Raw genomic sequence first — 19,619 nt, forward strand, 5'->3', positions numbered from 1 at the left:
TGGGATTTACTCAAGGAGGTAACTACCATCAGGGGTAAAGGGAAGGGTTATTGCTTTCATAAAGGCGACTACGATGGTCTGAAACAGTATTTAAATTCTATACAGTGGGACCAACTGATGATGTTACCAACAGCAAACTCAAAATGGGAAGCATTCCAAGAACTTATCTTGGAAGCTACTAGGCTTTACATACCAACTAAGAAATATTGTTCAAGGTTCAGGCCTAAATGGATATCAGATGAACTAATGAGACATATGGCAGAGAAGAAAAATGCATGGGATACATATAAATTAACATTTGACACAGAAACCTATGATAGATATAAGTTGATCTGTAACCAAGTTACAAAGGAGGTTAGGCAGGCGAAGGCAGATTATGAGAAATCTTTGGCAAGGGATGCAAAGAAAAACAGCAAGGAGTTCTTTACTTATGTAAACTCTAGAAGGAAGGGGATGAATCAGATTGGTCCACTTGATATTGATGGTTCAACTATTGATGATCCTGCTCAGGTAGAAAACAAACTAAATCAATATTTTGCATCTACATCTACATTCACACATGAGGAGTTATTCAGGAAGGGGAATGCCATAGATGAAGTAAACACTGGCAGTGAGCTAGATGATCTTGTAATAATTGAGAGTAAAGTGGAGGAGAAATTGTTGAAGATAAATACAAGAAAGGCACCTGGGGTGGATGGGATCTACCCAGTTATATTAAAGGAGGCAGCAAAGGAAGTAAGCAATCCGTTAGCCATAATTATGAAAGCTTCCTTGGACTCAGGGGAGGTACCCACAGACTGAAGATGTGCAAATGTAACCCCTAAATAAATTTAAGGCTCAGCTGGACAGGTATTTCGAATGAACGGAGGGGTGAAGTGGAAGGGTTTTTTTTTTTTTTTTTGGCTGATGCTGCATAAGCTTCCTTTCTTGCATCATATGCCTCTACTAATGCTAATGCTAAAGTTAATTACAATGAATGTTTTCCATTTTCTGTGATTAATAAACATGAAATATAATTTTTCAACAATTAATTAATTAATAATATATACAATGTAATTATTTTCATTTCATTGCATTCTTCCAACAATTCAATATTCACTCAATGTTTTGTAAGATACTTTACTTATTTCCTCCTGGATGTTTAATAAAAGTGAAATCTAATAAATTTCATGAATCTTTGTAGGGCTGTCACTACCAGAGTTGGAGTTTAAGCATGCCATATTTTTCTCTTCAAGTCACAGAAGAGAAAAAATAAAATTTGAATTTTGCAAAAATGTGCTAGTATTGTAAGTTATTATGTTTTTTTAGAATGTACATAACTAACAAAATTATTTAATACTGTATTATGTACCACAATGTTTTAAACCAGGGGATGGTAGCTTTTCTCACTATGTGATTTACAGTTTTTATTTTTACAGTTTTTTCTGTATTTTGAATAAAATATGCCAATTGTAAATTATCATAATTTTTGCTATAAACAACATATTATTTATATGTCGCTTAAAAACAATACGATAAACAACATTTATCATGTGTTGAAAGCTTAATTAAGTTCAAGGCAGAACTAGACAAGCATTTGGAGTGAATGGAGAATTGAATGGGAAGATTTTTTTTTTTTTTTTTGCTGATGCTATATAAGCTTGCTTTCTTGCATCATATGTCTCTACTAATGCTAATATTAAGTAAAGAAGTACATAAACATGCGAAGTAAACTTAAAAACTAAAACTGAATAACTAAATAAAATAAGCAATTAATGAGATTTTTGGAACTGGTGTTCAAAAAGAGAAAAACTATATCAATTTTTATTTCGGTGCACCATGATCACCCATTTTCTGACTCTGGAAATCAGAAACCTATACAAGTAAACAGTTATCACAAAAGTACATTTAGTCATTTTTTTCCTAATAAATATAATTTAACCATTCCGCAATCATGCAAGACCTGAAATATGCCCTTCAAAAATATTTGTTGAAAATTAATGATTAAAAAATCTGAATTTGTTTTTTCTACTTTCCTAAATATACTCAAACTTTTATTTGAGGTGCTTTGGAACAGAAAAATTGTTCACCTGGAATTAAACATGCAAATATGAAAAAAAATGTCAGGTCCCATGCTATTATTTACTGTTTTTGCCTTTGTTCCAATGTGCTAGTTTTGCTTTCAGCATCATGTAAACAACACACTGCTCACGTGTGCAGTTTGAAATTGCCATGTTGGCTAACATGTGAAGGAGACATATATAGAAAACAGTTCCTCTTTGTTTTATGTATAATTATTGTACAAAATGAGTCTTTTTTTTCTCTCAATTATTATGGTCATTTTTTTTTTTTTTTATGTGAACCCCAAACAAGAGAGGTATTAGAACCTATACTGCTTAGTACCGTGCTTGGATTGAAGGTTGAGAAGAAGAAAGAAGATATTTGTTGACATTGGACTTGAACTTCTGTAGATTGTAATTTTCAGGAAATACGTATGAAGGAAGTTTGTTCCAGAAAACGGCAGTTGAATGAATAAATGAAGAACATGAAAAGTTGGTTCTGTGGGTTTGAAGTTGGACAGTAAATGGATGTTGGCTGGTGGCGGCACGTGTTTGTTTTGAAAGAGACTGTTTTGAAAGAGAGGGCGGGAATTATAGAAGTCAATTCAGAAGAACAGTGCCCATGGAAGTATCTGTAGAAGAGGCATGCAGCAGAAACAGTACATCTATGAGAAAGCAAGTGGAGAGACTATTAGAGACGAACCATTAATTAACCTAACTGCCCTCTTCTGAATGGAATCAAGAAGCTTGAGATAGGTTTTGGGGGCACCACCCCAGATGTGGGAACAATATTCCATGGCAGGGCGGATTTGCGAATTATACAAAGTGAGCAGCTGTTTGGAAGAAAAGTAACGTCGAGAGCGAAAGAGAAAACCAAGTTTTTTAGATGCAGAAGAAGCAGTATTTGTAATGTGCTTGTGCCAAGAGAGATTAGAAGTCAGGGTAATCCCCAAAAGAGATATATCATTTTGCCTAGAAATCGGAGTGGCACTAAAGATAAGCATAGGAGCAGAAGAATCCGTTCTGCGAGATATAAGACAAGACTGAGTTTTAGAAGGGTTGAAATCAACTAAGTTGTCTTTGCCCCACTGGAGAATTACCTGAAGATCGGCATTTAAGGAATTGGTAGCAGATTTTCAAGAAGTTGAAGCTGATTGAGCAGGACAAGGTTTCTCATAATGGAAAGTGGAATGCAATGTGCTATCATCAGCAAAACTATGGATAGGATTTCCAGTCAATGGAAGAAGGTCATTAATATACAAGCGGAAAAGAGTGGGGGAAAGAACTGAACCTTGGGGGACACCGGCATTAGTGGAGAAGTTAGAAGACAGAGAGCCATCTACCATCACCCTCAGCGAGCGATCAGAGAGAAAACTGGATAACCAATAACTAAAAACAGTTGGCAAACCATAGGATGGAAGCTTGTTTAGAAGACCTTTATGCCAAACACGATCAAAATCCTTTGAGATGTAAAGAGCAACTACTTGTGTTTCACCGAACCTTTCCATTGAATTAGTCCATAAATGGGTAACATAAGCCAGAATATCACCAGTGGATCGACACTGACGGAATCCATACTGGCAATCGTTGATCAGACGGAAGGTTTCTAGGTAGTTTAAGAGTTGGCGGTTAATTGATTTCTCCATTACTTTAGAAAGAGTAGAAGTAATTGCAATGGGACGATAATTGGATGCGAGGATTTGTCACCCTTTTTAGGAACTGGCTGGATATGAGCAAATTTCCAAGCAGAAGGAAAAACACCTTTGGAATAAGAAAGTGAAAAAAGGCGGCAAAGAATAGGAGTAAGTTCAGGAGCACAGGTTTTGAGAACAAGTGGAGAAATACCATCGGGACCTGGAGCTTTCTTAGCATCAAGATTCGTCAAAATCCTTCTAACATCCTTTTGACGGAAGACCACAGAAGGCATTAAATGGAGCGTGTTGGGAATAGTGGGAGGTGTTTTATCAAGATCGTTAATGCATGAGTTGAAAGAAAAATGGGATGCTAGCAGGTCAGCTTTATCCTTAGTTGAAGTGACAACAGAACCATCTGGTTTGGACAGAGGTGGGAGCAGAGATGGGCAAAAGTTGCGGCCAATGGCTTTGGCAAGAGAACAGAATGCTCGGCTACCATTAGGGCAAGAAGCAAGTTTTCTACTCTTAGCCTGTTCAAACTCTAGTTTGGACTGATTAATAACTGCTTTACAATTGTTGCGAGCTTTGGCGTAGGCAGAAAATGAAACTGAAGAATTAGAAACAAGCCAATTACGATATGCAACGTTCTTCTCTTGAACAGCCTTAGCACATTTATTGGAAAACCAAGGTTTAGATAAAGGATGAGATTTTAAAGTGGAGTGTAGGTTAAAGGATTACATTGCTGCAAGAATAATTTCACTGACACGATCTGAGCAAATGCTGACATCAGAAGTTTTGAAACAGTAATCAGACCAAGTAAAAGAAGAAAAGAAGTCTCGCAGGTCATCACATTTTGCATTCTTGTAATGCCAAACAACACAAGGTTGGGAATAGCCATGAGATAAAGGTTCCATTGGAGAAGAGACAATCACCAAGTTGTGATCTGAAGTGCCTAAAGGACCTCTCACTTCGACCGTGTACTTAGAAGGGTTATTTGTGAGAAAAAGATCAAGTGTATTGGCTGTATGATTAGGATTGTCGGGTATTCTTGTAGGTAAATGAACAATCTGTGCAAGGTCATTAGTAATTGCAAAAGCCTCAGCATCTCGACCTGCTGGGTCGGTGTGACTAGAAAACTGAAGCCAGCTGGAGTTGTGAACATTAAAATCACTGAGAAAAATTACCTCACTGTTAGGAAAGTTGGACTGGAGAAAGTCAAGTTGCAAAGAGAGGATGTCAAAGAGCTCCAAGTGACTAGTGGAGTTGGGAGAACGGTAGCGACAACAGATGAATTTGACACAATGAGGTAGAGAGATTTTAAGCCAGAGAAGATCAAAGAGAAGAGATTCCAAATTGCCAAGTCTCTGACAGGGAATGTCAGAACGGACATATGCACAAGTACCACCTTTGAGGCGAAAGGAATCATACAGAGAATAATTTGGGCATCTCAGATGAGCAGTAGTTGAATCAACCGATAACTGAGATTCTGTCAGAAAAAGTACATGGGGTTTGGCAGACTGCAAGTGGAAATGGACATCGTTGAGATTAGAATTGAGACCACGTATATTTGTGAAATGAATTGGGAAGTGCTTGTGAAATGAATTAGGAAGTGCTCAAATATTTACAAAAGAGCCAAATATAAAATTTCATGAAATCTATTTACTGGAATTAAAGTTGTCATGTGGACAGGTGAACATAACACGTACTACATGAATTTTCAAATGCACCTGAATGGAGGAAAAATTCAGCAAGTAAACACAGTACATAACGACGTTAAACAATAGTACACATACAAACAATTTACTTCAATTCAAGAAATTCATAGAACTAATCATAAATTGAACTAACTTATAATTATGATGATTCCTGAAGAATAGTTTTTCTTTCTCAAGTACATAAGTAATGTCCTTTTCTGCTTCTAAATCTTCCTGACTTCTGTTTAATACTCCAATATGTCCTATAAAATAAAATATTAGCATATATTATCATTCGAAAAGCTCATTATTTTATCTATTGATGGTTAAAATTAAAAGCCTTTATAAGCAATATCTCTATAGCTAATTAAAATATTGACTTTACCAACAATAATTAATAATAAAATATCCATAAGTTAAAAGTTAATTAAAAGCAGATTTTTTCTTGACTGATATGAGCTTGCCAAGAAGTACAATAGGCTTTGGTAAAACACATTTCATGGTTATATATTAATTTACAATGATTTGCAATGCAAATCATTTTATAGCTGACTGATTCTACAGTGAAAAAAACAAACTTTCCAACTTATCTGAAGCAGGGACCACAGTAATATACTGCAACTTGAACCCTCACCTGTCAAAATTTTAATTATAAATTCATGGTCCACTGTACATATCAAATATATTAATAAGTAGTGGATCCCAATGGCTTTACAGATGACTACACTACACTACCATGAGGATATTACTTCACCATGAAGGGGTTCTCACACTGAGGGGGTTATATTATAAAAAATAAAATAATAAAATAAATTGTATCAGAGAGTATTTATAATACTGAAAAGTTTCTTCTTTTTAAAGCATATTTCTGAAAATTCACCTATAGCATTGCTGTTCATACAGAAAAACTGGGCATCCACAGACTTGTTCTTTACGATATTTGTTAGTGAGCTAAAAACCCAATATTCATCTTTATCTACATTATAAGTGATTTAACAAACTGTCCTAAGAATCTAGCATCTCTTCTCTGTGTGTCAGCTCCAAATGGAGGTTTGCGACCACCACAGCAAATATCTCTGTCTCTGGTAACTCTGACCAGCTGCTCGGTGTCCAGTCCTGTCCAATTCTTAATGTTATCAAGCCACGATGTACGTCTTCTCCCAGGCTTTCTTCTTCTTCCTTCCATTCTCCCCTCAATAATTAGCTGTGGAACTGCATATTTGTTGTTCTTCTTCAGGTGTCCAAGATACGCAGTTTTTCTTTTCCTTATGTCCTTCAGCAATTCCTGGGTTTTTCCAATTCTTTGCAGGACATTCTCACTGGTCACTCTTGCTGTCCATTGTATCTTTAGCATTCTTCTGTATATCCACATTTCAAATGATTCTAGTTTTTTCGAGGTATTAGTTTTCAGTGTCCATGTCTTGGCACTATACAACAAAACTGACCAAAAGTAACATCTCATCATCCAGATTCTAAGGTGGAGATTCAGGTTTCCATTGCACAATGCAGGTCTCATTTTAAGAAAATACTGCCTGGCCATTTCAATCCTTGCTCTTATTTCCATATCCGGTTCATTTTTGTCATTGATCCAACATGTGATTTGTGATTTTGTCAACTCTATCTATAAGCTTTCTGTTTAACATGAGGGGAGGTGTTGGCATTGCTCCATTAAGGACCATGAGCTTAATCTTGTTGATATTAATCCTGAGGCCCATTCTTTCATTTCTTCCCTCACGTGATTGAGAAGTATCTATAAGTCCTGCATATTAGTTGTACAAAGTACAGCGTCATCTGCATAGTGAAGGTTGCTGATCACTCTACTGTTGACAGATATGCCTTCATTTCTTCCATCTAATGCTCTCTTGAAGATGACGTCCGAGTAAATGTTAAATGGGGGTGTACACATCTTTGTCTCACTCCACATTCAATGTTGATGTTTTCTGTCTTTCTGCCATCAACTACAACAGATGTCACCAGGCTCATCAAGATGTCTCAAGGATCTTGATGAGCTTAGTGTGCTGGACTCAATCAAAGGCCTTCTCAAAGTCAATAAAACAAAGATGAGCATCAATCTGTTGTTCTTTGCATCTCTGCATCATGACTTGGGCACAAAATAGTGCTTCTCTTGTATCCAGTCCTTCCCTAAATCCAAACTGCACATCGTCCATTGACTCCTCACAATTCCTGAAAAATCTGATTCTGAATTATTTTTAGGAACATTTTGAGGACTTGGCTCATCAAGCTGGTTACTCTGAAGTCTTCACAAGTTTTGGTGTTTAGTTTCTTGGGAAGAGTGATGAACGTTGAAGTCAGCCAGTTCTGAAGGATGTTGCCTGTGTCATAAATTCTGTTAAATAATTCAACAAGGACATTGGTGTTTTTGTAGTTGAGCAACTTGGCTATTTCTGCTGTGATTTCATCAGGTCCTTTGGCTTTTCTCTTCTTCTTTGATTTAATCACCCTCTCTATCTCGGACCTTAGGAGGAATGGCCCTATCACTACATCATTATTGTCATCTAGCTCACATTCACTGTTGGCAAAGAGGTCTTAGTATTAGTAACGGCCGCATGGTGCAAGAAAGCCTATGGCTTATGCTGCACCAGCCACAAAAAAAAAAAAAAAATCCGAACAAAACAATGATAAAAACAAAAAAAAATAAATAAATAAATAAAATAAATAACTAAATAATAATAATTAAAAAAAAATAAATAAAGAGGAAATTAAACCTATCATCCTATGCGCTTCCCTTACCCGAAAGTACTATCCAGATGACCTTTGAATTTCCCCAAACTGTCAGCCTCTACCACCCATGAAGGCAACTTATTCCAGTAATTTATAACTCGCTGGCTAAAATAAAACTTCCTGCAGTCCAATCTAAACATTTCCCCCCGTAACTTGAATTTATGTCCCCTAGTTCTAGCATCATTTATAATCTTGAAAATTTTGTCCTCATTCATTTTACTGATGCCTCTCAGAGCCTTAAACACCTCAATCAAATCTCCTCTAAGGTGTCTAGTTTCCAAACTCTGCAACCCACATATTCAAAGTCTTTCTTCATAAGGACGCCCTTTTGCTGATCTCACCAGGCGAGTTACCCTTCTTTGCACCCTTTCAAGAAGCTCGATGTCTTTCTTTAGGTGTCTTTCTTTATGTCTCGATGTCTTTCTTTAGGTCTCCATACTTGAACACAGTATTCCAAGTGTGGTCTAACATAAGCCTTATATAATGGGATTATCACGTCCCTATCTCTACTTGCAAAAGTTCGATAGATCATCGATAGGACACCATGGGCCTTCCTTGCAACCTGTTTACAATGCTCAGAGAATTTCATGTCTGACCGTATCGTAACACCCAAGTCAAGTCCCTTTCCTCCAGTACTGGGTTTAGTTGAACTCCACCAAATGAATAAGTTTTTTTGGGATTACTGTTTCCCAGGTGTAATACCTTACACTTTGTTGGATTAAAGCACAGCTGCCATTTTTCTGACCATTCCTGAAGTCTATCTAGGTCTCTCTGAAGAAGCTCAGCTTGACAGTGATCATTAACTACTCTACCAATTTTAACATCATCTGCAAATTTAGACATCATGCCCTCTATCTCTTCATCAATGTCGTTTATGAAAATTAAAAACAACAGTGGTCCTAATACTGATCCTTGGGGAGCATCACTTCTTACATCATTAGCATTAGCATTAGCATTAGCAGAGGCATATGATGCAAGAAAGCAAGCTTATTCAGCATCAGCCAAAAAAAAAAAAAAAAAAACCCACTCCCATTTCACCCCTCCGTTCGTTCGAAATACCTGTCCAGTTGAGCTTTAAATTTGTTTAGGCTATCAACTTCAACAACCAGTGATGGAAGTCGGTTCCACCAACCAACCACCCGCTGGCCAAAGGCAAATTTCCGCACATCTATCCGACATCCGTCCTTCCTCAATTTGAATTTATGCCCTCTGAGGTGATTATTCTGAGAAAGATGAAGAATCCCATTGGCATTGAGCATGCTCAAACCATTCAAAGCCTTATACACCTCTATCAGATCACCTCGCCGGTGCCTAGTCTCCAGACTCTGTAATTTGCAAAACTTAAGCCTTTCTTCGTAAGAGCAACCCTTTGTTCCATTTACTAATCTTGTTGCCCTTCTCTGTACCCGTTCCAGCAGCTCTACATCCTTCTTGAAATGAGGCCTCCAGACCTGTATACAGTACTCAAGATGTGGCCTTACCATTGCCTTATACAAGGGAATAATCACCTCCTTATCCCTGCTAGAAAAATTCCTGTATATCATTGACAAGACACCATGAGCTACTCTTGCAGCTCGTCTGCACTGCTCAGAGAACTTCATATCTGCCTGCACAATTACCCCCAGGTCCTTTTCATTCTCCACCACTGTCAATGTAGTACCGCAGAGTTGATACGTTGCTCTGGGGTTACTGTTTCCCATATGCAGCACTTTACATTTGTCGATGTTAAACCTCATTTGCCACCTCTCAGCCCATCTGTTCAACCTGTCCAGATCCTGTTGCAGCAGCATAGCGTCAGTATTGTCCTTAACGACCTTGCCAACCTTTGTATCATCTGCAAACTTGGACATTAAACTTGATATCCCATCATCAATATCATTCATAAACACCGAAAACAACAACGGACCCAACACTGAACCTTGAGGAACTCCACTAATAACATTAGTCCACGTTGAGCAGTGTCCATTGATTACCACTCTCTGTCTTCTGCCACTCAACCATCCCCTTATCCATAGCAGCAATTTGCCTCCAATGCCACACTGCTCCAATTTGTGCAGCAGCCTTCCATGTGCAACAGTATCAAAAGCCTTTCTAAGATCCAAATATATAATATCAAAGTTATTCCCTGCATCCAGTTCTTTTGTGACTACATCATAGTATCCAATCAAATTGGTCAGGCAAGACCTGCCCTTAACAAAACCATGCTGCGTCTGAGCTATAACTGAATTCTTGTCTAGATGATCCTGCAGTGCTTCTTTAACCAGTGCCTCCATTAATTTACCTGGAACAGAAGTTAAACTAACAGGTCTATAATTACTTGTGTCAGCCTTTGAACCTCCTTTGTGAATTGGGGTCACATTTGCACATCTCCAGTCCATAGGTACCTCCCCTGAGTCCAAGGAAGCTCTCATAATTATGGCTAAGGGTTTGCTTACTTCCTTTGCTGCCTCCTTTAATATAACTGGATAGATCCCATCCACCCCAGGTGCCTTTTTTATGTTTATCCCCAACAATCTCTCCTCCACTTTCCTCTCAGTTATTACAAAATCATCCAGCTCACTGCCAATGTTTACTTTACCTACATCATTCTCCTTCCTGAATAACTCCTCATGCGTGAATGTAGATGCAAAATACTCGTTTAGATTGTTAGCCACCTGAGCAGGATCCTCAACTGTTGAACCATCAATATCCAGTGGACCAATCTGATTCATCCCTTTCCTTTTCGAGTTCAAGTATGTAAAGAACTCTTTTCTGTTTTTCTTTGCATCCTTTGCCAAGGATTTTTCATAGTCTGCCTTTGCCTGCCTAATCTCCCTTGTGACTTGGTTACAGACCAACTTATATCTATCATAGGCTTCCATGTCACCCATTAATTTGTATGTATCCCATGCATTTTTCTTCTCTGCCACATGTCTCATTAGTTCATCTGACAACCATTTAGGCCTAAACCTTGAACAATATTTCTTAGTTGGTATGTAAAGCCTGGTAGCCTCCAAGATTAGTTCCTTGAATGCTTCCCATTTTGAGTTTGCTGTTGGTAACATCATCAGTTGGTCCCACTGTATAGAATTTAAATACTGTCTCAGACCATCATAGTCGCCTTTACGAAAACAAAAACCCCTCCCTTTACCTCTGATGGTAGTTACCTCCTTGAGCAAATCCCACTTCAACACACTCTGATCACTGCCACCTAGTGGTTCATTTATCTGCAGGTTCTTAATGCATGAGGAATCACTACTGATAATCAGATCAAGAGTATTGCTCCCTCTCGTTGCCTCACGAACATGCTGATGTAGAAAACAATCATCCAATAAATCCACAAAAGCCTTGCTAGTGTGCGAGTGACCAACCCACAAATTCCAGTCAATATCTGGGAAATTAAAGTCCCCCATTATAAGACTCTCTGATTTACTGGCCCACTCTATTTCCCTGTACAATATCTTATTATACTCATCAGAGTCATTAGGCCTATAGCACACTCCTACTCTCAATTTTGATTTCCCTATGCTTATGTCACACCAAACTGACTCGACGCTGCCCTGTCCATCGATGTTGACTGGCTTCACTTCCTTGGACTTTATGTGTTTCTTAATTAATAGCATAACCCCTCCTCCCCTCCTGTCCTGTCTATCCTTTCTATACACATTGTATTCCCCAAATTCCAGTTCCGCATTACTTATATCTGTGTGACACCACGTCTCTGATATCCCAACAATATCTGCCTTTGATGTTTTGAGCAATACCTCAAATTCATCAAATTTATTTACCAAACTCCTAGCATTGGTGTACACGCAGGTATACATGCACCTGTTTCTATTCTTAGCTACCCTAACACAACCCATGTGTTTACTTGTACCGCAATGACTACCAGCAGTCTCTGAAATATCCTGCATCCTGTTTTTCAGACTTCTGCTCATTTCAATAGAAGCAGTGCAAGAATCACTTCCACCTCTGCCACTGGCTACTGTTAATCTATTAGTCCTTGTATCCCCCCCAACTAGCAGTTTTCCGACCCACCTAACACTGCCTCGACAGCATCAGCAAAAATTCTTGCACCCTTTCTATTTAAGTGTATCCCATCCCTGTAGAAGCAATCTCTCCTGTTAACAAGTACAGTCCAGGCTGAAAAAAATTCTACCCCTTGAGCCTTGCACAATCCCTCCAGGGCCGAATTGATCGACAAGGCTCTCATCATATACTCCCTCCTATCGTGTCTGGGCAGAATTGCAGACACTTTCAAGTTCAACCCTAATTCACGGCTTTTTTTCAACAGTGACCTGTACTTGATAAGTAATTCCGCCGGTCTCCTACTCTTAATATCATTAGTGCCAACGTGTACAACTATATCACCTTTTGTGCCCTTAAAAGATGATATCCGTTCTACAACGTCATCAACCTTTGCCCCTGGCAGACATACCCTGGTCCTATTCCACCTATCCTTTTTACAAAGGATGTTCCCCGTTTCCCTGACAATAGAGTCACCAACAACTACTAGTTCCTGTGGGACCAGCGCATTCTGCCTAGGGGGCTGCTTCTGTGTTGCCTGATGACCAAGTGCAAGCTCTGGCGTTGATGTGGGCAGCTGAGAGCTTGATGGGCCCCTCAATTTATTTCCTTCGAGGGCATCCACCCTGTCCTTCAAGCTCTCATAAAGGCCCATAACAACGCTGAGTTGTCGCCTGATTTCCTTGCACTCCTTACATCGTGCACACACAAAGACATCCCCCTTGGCAGTATCATGTCCCGTACCCGACTGCTCCGCAAACATCAAGCAAACAGTGCATTTTAATAGACTGTGATTCAGAGGGCAACTGCCCCCCTCAGTTCTCCCCTGAACCACAGCACTCCCATTAGCTTGAGCCTTTTGCTTTGCTGCTCTGCTCAGAGTCATGATTCCGATTTAATTCAATAAAATTCAAAACAAAAATTAAATCCTTAAGTTATATCCCAAAACAGTTATGTTATATATAGATTTTTTTCGGTATCTAGTGTTTTCTACGAGTTCCCTTTATACAACTTCCGTATCACGTGTACCACTATAGTTATGTATTAATTATTTGTTAGATTAAGTCGTTACATATATATATATATATATATATATATAAAGCATCCATAAAATTACTGAGTTTAGGTTGTAAAGATGTAAAATTATAGTTAAAGTGTAATATATAGAACACCCAATTAATGCCATCAAACGATCGAACATTACATCGGACGTTATGTATATACTAAATAGATACGTTATAGTGTAAAGTTAATATCTTTAAAGTTTGAAAATCCATATAGCCATAGTCCTGCCATATCTCCAGTATACATGAAAACCAAAATATAAATCATATTAAGTAAATTAATAAAATAATAAGCCCAACACAGGAAAATTATTTTGCAAGGAACTTTGTCGAGGGCTAAACCCTTACAAAATAACCAACCCATGCTAGACTGAGCCATCGGTTTCTGTTATCATCTGCCTGTATACTAAAGCCAAAATAATATAATAGTGGAAATGTGGAATAATTTAGTATAACATTAACGTAAGATTTGAGACAAATGTAAGTCTAGAATGCCAAAACAACAAGTGTCGTACCGTAATACATAACAACAATTTATAAATGATACAGGCTGGATGATATTTAGCCCGACCGATCGCTACCACATTATAAGCACAACTGAGTAATTATTAAAATTTTTGCTGAACACAATTTAGCATAAAATTTTGCAGAAAATAGCTAATAAAGCTAACCGAAGGAGAACGGAAAAATGTATAGTAGAGCAATAGTACCTCACTCCCCCTCGAATTACTCTAATAGTTCGCGAGGTATGAAAAATAAGGCAAGAGGAAAGCTAAAAGCAAAAAGAAAGAAAAGGTCAATTTATCGATAGTACATCGGATATTAACCGGGAGCGTAACTTCCCGACCCTAAAAGTAGGGATCCTGGTTAGGTAGTAAAGGCCTGTAAAAATATATCAATCGAATAAAAAGAAAAAGAAGAAAAAGAAAAAGGAAAAAACGGAATGGCTAATTCCTAATAAAGTTTACTTTAAGTAGGACATAAATAATGTCAGATAAAGTCAAATTGTCAGTAATGCTAAGAGAACGAAAGACGGAACCTGTCAGATAAGGTCGGATTGTCAGTAATGCTTAGAGAACAAAAGAGGGGACATGGTAAAAACCCCGTAAGGAATCTACCAAGCATACTTTACCGTAGCCCAAGGCGGGAAAAACAAAACGCCTGCAGCAACCTCACTAGACTTATATAACTACAAAGCGTCATGCGCCACCTAAGATTTGTCAAGAATTAGCCGGTGTTTTTTGGATGAACAAAAGCATAATAGCGCCCTCTATAATAGAGAAAACAAAACCAATAATACTCAGATGTAGAAGAGAAATCCTAGTATAATATAGAATTCATTCCTACTGTAAAGAACCCATATAGGTACCACTTTTCTAAGGCGTAAGCTATATATAGCGAGTTCAAAACAGCAGTCCCTAGTATGTACATGTATATACAAAGGCTAATTAGTACACCACTCGCTATATCTATACCCTATATTAAAAAACAATAATGATTACATTAAGACCACGGCAATATCCAAAATGTATATAACAGTTTAATAAACTGCCTGCCTAATATTTTCGATAATTTCCAACTGGTTTAAATTATCGTGGTACTTTTTTAGTGCTATGGATAAAGCAGTACTCATATGTTTCAAAATGAAATTATATGGGAAACCGTTATCCAATAATTTATGCTTAAGATCGATAAGCGCATATATAACATCACTTTTATTATTACAAATATATACTCTTCTGATAGTTTGTGTCACTATAATGTTTTTAAGTATACGTACAGAGATATTAGTACCCCAACGGGTTAAGTCTATAGTTTTGAAATTGAATTCTTTGCGTTTGTCAAATAGCTTGGTAGATAGTGTATTATTATTAATCTGAATATCTATGTCCAGATATGCTACTTTAAAAGGGTCACCGTTGTTAGTGACTTCTAGAACCAACTCCTGCGGGTAGTGTTTAACCGCTTCTGTAAGAAAGCTAGTATTGTTGAACACAATTAGGTCATCAATATATCTGAACATATGGATATCTTTAACAAAGTTATTTTCAAAATGATGCAGATATAAGTTGGCGATGAGACACGAGCTACTCGCCCCCATGGCAATGCCAGCATGCTGTATGAAAATATTACTACCATTATAAATATAGCTGTTGGAAATACAAAGATTAATCAAGTTATCCCAATAATTACGTTGGCAGGGTAAAATTTGGCTATATTCTGTAAAATAATTATTTAACACCAATTTTAGACTATCATGTGGGATGCTAGTAAATAAATTTTTGAAATCATATGTATTTATATGTTTGATGCTATTCATATTGTTCTTTATAAAGGTTAAAATAGGTCTATTGTTATTAATAATTCTGGAGGAATCTATAGCCTTGAAAATCATGCTGAGCAATTCAACTAGCTTACTATGTGGGACTTTTGAGTAGCTATTTCTACAAGATGTAATAAATCTGAAACTAATAGGCGATTTGTGAAACTTGGGAATACCATACAAATACGGAAAATTAGTATTATAGTTACTAATTTTTAACCTTTTTTGTATAGCCAGTAGCTTTTTGGTAATAGTACCAAGGTTACAGTTAGATTTAGTATATGTAGCACTGCTATGTAGTTCATTGTATAATAGTGTGGCATAGAATTTTTTGCAGATGAAACTGTAATTATTAGCGGCCTTATCTATAGTTGTTATGATAAATATATCCTGTAACTCCTTTAAATGTCGTTTGATTAACTGCATATTATATCTTTTGCTATCTCTAATGGTATGATGCTTCCTATGTAAAAGCATACTAAATATATGTTGTTTAAAATCGCTATTAGTAAGAACTAGCCAATTATAGAAGGCCTCTAGTGGTAAATTAAACTTATAGGCCAATTTAAGGCAAAAATGCATAAGGTCAGAATGTATTAGTTTGGTTATAAGATTAGCATTAAGGCTAGTGTTAGGTCTGTATTTAAAACCGTAGGAAAGAACAGATCTCAATTCCTGGTGAGGAACCAGGTTAAGATTACCAGTAATTACATGCCCATGATGTAAGTCAACGAAATCATGGTATTGTGGTAAGTGGCAGTAGCAAATAGCATCCTGGTAGACATTATCTAAGTTGCAGGCTAGCTGCTTATAATTACAAGCAGTAAGCCCAAAAGGTTTATTGTAACTAAACCTAGTTACTATATTCCTATTACTGAGTGGAAAACTGCTAACATGTTTATTTAATATCTCCTTTAACGGTAAGTAGTCAAATATAATGTTACTGAATTTAATATTGATATAGATGTTATGGATAACAGGTTTATTACATAGACGATATTTAAAAATATCCCTAAGTAAGTGGTCAAGATGCTGGTTACGATGTGAATATGTCTGGTTAATTTTTTCTAAGGCTTTTAACTTGCTATGCTTGAGGCCGAATAAGATATCATGTATGAGTTTAATATTTATAACATTTTTATCCCAAGTATCCAGCATGTCGGTAAATTTTCCTAAAGTATGCTTAGTGCGCATTTGAATGCCAGTACCAGTATTGTTAAAAACTTTGTTTCTCATCTTACTACGTGGCAATTTAGGCTGGGATCTATTAGCCATATGAAAAAGTTTATAAACACAAGTATCTAAACTACCAATATTATAATTACGTCCATTAAACAAACTATTGAGACCATAAGGGTACAGGGTTTTATATTTAAGAATATTGCAGTTTTCACGTTGTAATCTAATGCTGTGTCTATGTTCAATATCTAATATAGTAATAGAAATATTATCGAAACTATGTGTTTGGAAGTGCTGCAGTTCAATGTCATTTTTATTAACAAAATTATTAATATGGGATCTGTGCCCATTAATTCTAATATGTAATTCACCTCCTGTTTGTCCAATATACTTAGCCATACACGTATTACATGTAATTAGGTAAATAGCTCCCCTAGAATGGCAGAAAACCGGATCATAGGTATTATGGGAGACATGTTTAATGTTCATGGCCGGGCAAGTTTGACATCTCATATTGTTGCATTTGTTGAATTTTAAGTATAGCTCTGATGCAAAAGTCCTCGTGTCCAAATGTAAGTTATTGTCTATAGTATCATTAACCGGGCGGTTACTTGGTAAGCCTAATACATTAGATGCAACATGGCTATTTTGGTTACTTATCGGATCACTCATAGCCATAGTAGAATCCGCGGTACAGTTTAGCCTACGCGACCGACGTAGTATCTTATGATTATTCAAAGTGTAGTAACTCATGATAGTATTATAAGGTAAAAATAACTAAAAAATGGGGGAAATACAGTTAACCATCGACTATATATCTTACCAAACTCACAGAGTATGATAACTAGCATAATAGTATCCTTATACTTTAATATAGCGAAAACAAAAATATTGATATAAAAAGATGTAGAAATTTAATGTAATTAGATAACGATAACGATAAGGAGAATCCATGCAGACCAGTCAATACATAGGCAAACTCCTAATTAATAAAGCATCCATAAAATTACTGAGTTTAGGTTGTAAAGATGTAAAATTATAGTTAAAGTGTAATATATAGAACACCCAATTAATGCCATCAAACGATCGAACATTACATCGGACGTTATGTATATACTAAATAGATACGTTATAGTGTAAAGTTAATATCTTTAAAGTTTGAAAATCCATATAGCCATAGTCCTGCCATATCTCCAGTATACATGAAAACCAAAATATAAATCATATTAAGTAAATTAATAAAATAATAAGCCCAACACAGGAAAATTATTTTGCAAGGAACTATGTCGAGGGCTAAACCCTTACAAAATAACCAACCCATGCTAGACTGAGCCATCGGTTTCTGTTATCATCTGCCTGTATACTAAAGCCAAAATAATATAATAGTGGAAATGTGGAATAATTTAGTATAACATTAACGTAAGATTTGAGACAAATGTAAGTCTAGAATGCCAAAACAACAAGTGTCGTACCGTAATACATAACAACAATTTATAAATGATACAGGCTGGATGATATTTAGCCCGACCGATCGCTACCACATTATAAGCACAACTGAGTAATTATTAAAATTTTTGCTGAACACAATTTAGCATAAAATTTTGCAGAAAATAGCTAATAAAGCTAACCGAAGGAGAACGGAAAAATGTATAGTAGAGCAATAGTACCTCACTCCCCCTCGAATTACTCTAATAGTTCGCGAGGTATGAAAAATAAGGCAAGAGGAAAGCTAAAAGCAAAAAGAAAGAAAAGGTCAATTTATCGATAGTACATCGGATATTAACCGGGAGCGTAACTTCCCGACCCTAAAAGTAGGGATCCTGGTTAGGTAGTAAAGGCCTGTAAAAATATATCAATCGAATAAAAAGAAAAAGAAGAAAAAGAAAAAGGAAAAAACGGAATGGCTAATTCCTAATAAAGTTTACTTTAAGTAGGACATAAATAATGTCAGATAAAGTCAAATTGTCAGTAATGCTAAGAGAACGAAAGACGGAACCTGTCAGATAAGGTCGGATTGTCAGTAATGCTTAGAGAACAAAAGAGGGGACATGGTAAAAACCCCGTAAGGAATCTACCAAGCATACTTTACCGTAGCCCAAGGCGGGAAAAACAAAACGCCTGCAGCAACCTCACTAGACTTATATAACTACAAAGCGTCATGCGCCACCTAAGATTTGTCAAGAATTAGCCGGTGTTTTTTGGATGAACAAAAGCATAATAGCGCCCTCTATAATAGAGAAAACAAAACCAATAATACTCAGATGTAGAAGAGAAATCCTAGTATAATATAGAATTCATTCCTACTGTAAAGAACCCATATAGGTACCACTTTTCTAAGGCGTAAGCTATATATAGCGAGTTCAAAACAGCAGTCCCTAGTATGTACATGTATATACAAAGGCTAATTAGTACACCACTCGCTATATCTATACCCTATATTAAAAAACAATAATGATTACATTAAGACCACGGCAATATCCAAAATGTATATAACAGTTTAATAAACTGCCTGCCTAATATTTTCGATAATTTCCAACTGGTTTAAATTATCGTGGTACTTTTTTAGTGCTATGGATAAAGCAGTACTCATATGTTTCAAAATGAAATTATATGGGAAACCGTTATCCAATAATTTATGCTTAAGATCGATAAGCGCATATATAACATCACTTTTATTATTACAAATATATACTCTTCTGATAGTTTGTGTCACTATAATGTTTTTAAGTATACGTACAGAGATATTAGTACCCCAACGGGTTAAGTCTATAGTTTTGAAATTGAATTCTTTGCGTTTGTCAAATAGCTTGGTAGATAGTGTATTATTATTAATCTGAATATCTATGTCCAGATATGCTACTTTAAAAGGGTCACCGTTGTTAGTGACTTCTAGAACCAACTCCTGCGGGTAGTGTTTAACCGCTTCTGTAAGAAAGCTA

At 36.6% G+C, this 19,619-nt stretch overlaps 1 protein-coding gene across 1 annotated transcript in view; it reads right to left on the minus strand.

Moving 5' to 3' along the window:
• The window catches only part of LOC150080329 (dynamin-1-like), a 265,277-nt gene that overhangs the window by 150,916 nt on the left and 94,742 nt on the right, over positions 1 to 19,619 (minus strand). Inside the window, exon 7 of the mRNA XM_090380686.1 lies at positions 5,522 to 5,630. Coding sequence (XP_090236812.1) covers positions 5,522 to 5,630 — 109 coding nt within the window. The remainder of the gene's footprint in view (positions 1 to 5,521; positions 5,631 to 19,619) is intronic.

The sequence above is a fragment of the Mastigoproctus giganteus genome, chromosome 9, assembly GCF_048544385.1.
Source record: "Mastigoproctus giganteus isolate SK-2022 chromosome 9, ASM4854438v1, whole genome shotgun sequence".
NCBI classification, from domain to species: Eukaryota; Metazoa; Arthropoda; class Arachnida; order Uropygi; family Thelyphonidae; genus Mastigoproctus; species Mastigoproctus giganteus.